Below are 1,767 nucleotides of genomic sequence, written 5' to 3'. Positions count from 1 at the left end.
TCCGTTTTTGAAGTATACCTATATATGTACATGATTGGAAAAAAAAAAATGAAATGCATGATTTATCTTTAGATTTATAGGATACCAATCATGTACTTATCATCATTATCTTTACGAGGTACTTTTTTTTCTTTGCCTCTCTTTTCTTTTGAAAAAAGTGAAAGATGAATAAAAGTTTCTATTTTCTAAACACAATTATCAGTTATCCGAATCACTAAAATTAGTTGATTCATTAACTTTAATCTGACATAATTTGAAGATGTATATATATACACTTGTTTGTTGATGCAAATAGTTCTAAAAGAGAAGTTTATTCAATGATATTCATATAAAACAAATTATTTATTTCCTATATAAACTTTAGTCTAACTTTCGCTTTTTACAAAAGCAAAAGAAAAAAGTACCTTATAAAGACAATGATGATTATAAACATATATGATTACAGAATCCTCTAATCCAAAAAAGAATACCCGTGAATATCTCAGTAAACACTTCTTTAACGTCGATACACAAAAATAAAATTATTTTATTCGGCTACTATTTGAGTCGTCCGGTTACCACATGTTCTTAATAACTTGAATATACATCCTGAAAAACTTTTATTAAGCTGTTTAGACTATTTAGTAGTAATATTTATTTGCTAGGTTATAAAATTTGACTTTTATTTCTGCATCATAATCCACGTCATCGATAGCAAATTATCATTTGTATGTATCTCCCTCTCCCTCTCTCTGTCTATTCTGATAAACCTCACCAGCTCCTCTCACATACTGCAACTACTAAACCCTCTCTCTTTCTCTCTTCACCATTTCTTTATCTTCCATGGAAAAACAACCATCAACAACAAACTAAAACATGTTTCTAAGGTTGTTTCTTCTCTTATGTTTGGTCTCTTTCTCACACTCATCAAACTCCTCCACAGCTTCTTGTCCTAATAGCACAGACATCCGTCAACTAACAAGAGTTTTCCGTTACGTCTCTGGCTTCAACTCTTCTTGGTTCTCCTCCTCTAACTGCTCCGCCGTCATCACTCGAGTCGTTCTTCCGTCGAGAAACCTAAACGGCACCGTTTCTTGGAACCCTTTGCGTAACCTCACGCGCTTACGTGTTCTTGATTTATCCAACAACTCTCTCCATGGTTCTATTCCCACTTGGCTCTGGTCTAAACCGGGTCTCGTCTCCGTTAATCTCTCTCGGAACCGGTTTGGTGGTTCTATACGAGTGATTCCGGTCAATGGTTCGGCTTCTTCGGTCAAAGAGTTGAATCTCTCGTTCAATCGGTTTACAAACGCGGTTAACTTAACCGGATTTACTAATCTTACAGTTCTCGATCTCTCTCGTAACAGTCTCGGTGTTTTGCCTCTTGGTTTAGCTTCTCTCTCCGGTTTACAGCATCTCGATATCTCAAGATGTAAAATCAACGGCAGTGTTAAACCGATTTCAGGTTTAAAATCATTGAGTTACTTGGATTTATCGCAAAATTCAATGAACGGTTCGTTCCCGGTCGATTTTCCGAATCTCAACCATCTCCGGTTCTTAAATTTATCCACAAACCGGTTTTCCGGTTCGGTCGGGTTTGACAAATACAGAAAATTCGGCAAATCGGCTTTTTCACACGCCGGCAGTTTCGTATTCAACGACTCCAAAATCCCTAATCACCACCGTCTCCACCGTCTCACTCACCGGATTCCTCCGCTTCCGCCACGTCATCAAACCGTCAAAACGCACCGTTTTCATAAGCACACGCCTTTGCTGATCGGCTTGTCG

General features: G+C 37.4%; 1 protein-coding gene across 1 annotated transcript in view; it reads left to right on the top strand.

Annotated features, from left to right (window-relative positions):
* The window catches only part of LOC104771822 (probable LRR receptor-like serine/threonine-protein kinase At2g24230), a 15,213-nt gene continuing 14,123 nt past the window's right edge, over positions 678–1,767 (top strand). Inside the window, exon 1 of the mRNA XM_019242034.1 lies at positions 678–1,574. Coding sequence (XP_019097579.1) covers positions 856–1,574 — 719 coding nt within the window. The 5' untranslated portion in view covers positions 678–855. The remainder of the gene's footprint in view (positions 1,575–1,767) is intronic.

Source organism: Camelina sativa, chromosome 20 (assembly GCF_000633955.1).
Source record: "Camelina sativa cultivar DH55 chromosome 20, Cs, whole genome shotgun sequence".
NCBI lineage: Eukaryota > Viridiplantae > Streptophyta > Magnoliopsida > Brassicales > Brassicaceae > Camelina > Camelina sativa.
This window is presented reverse-complemented; position numbering and strand designations above follow the sequence as displayed.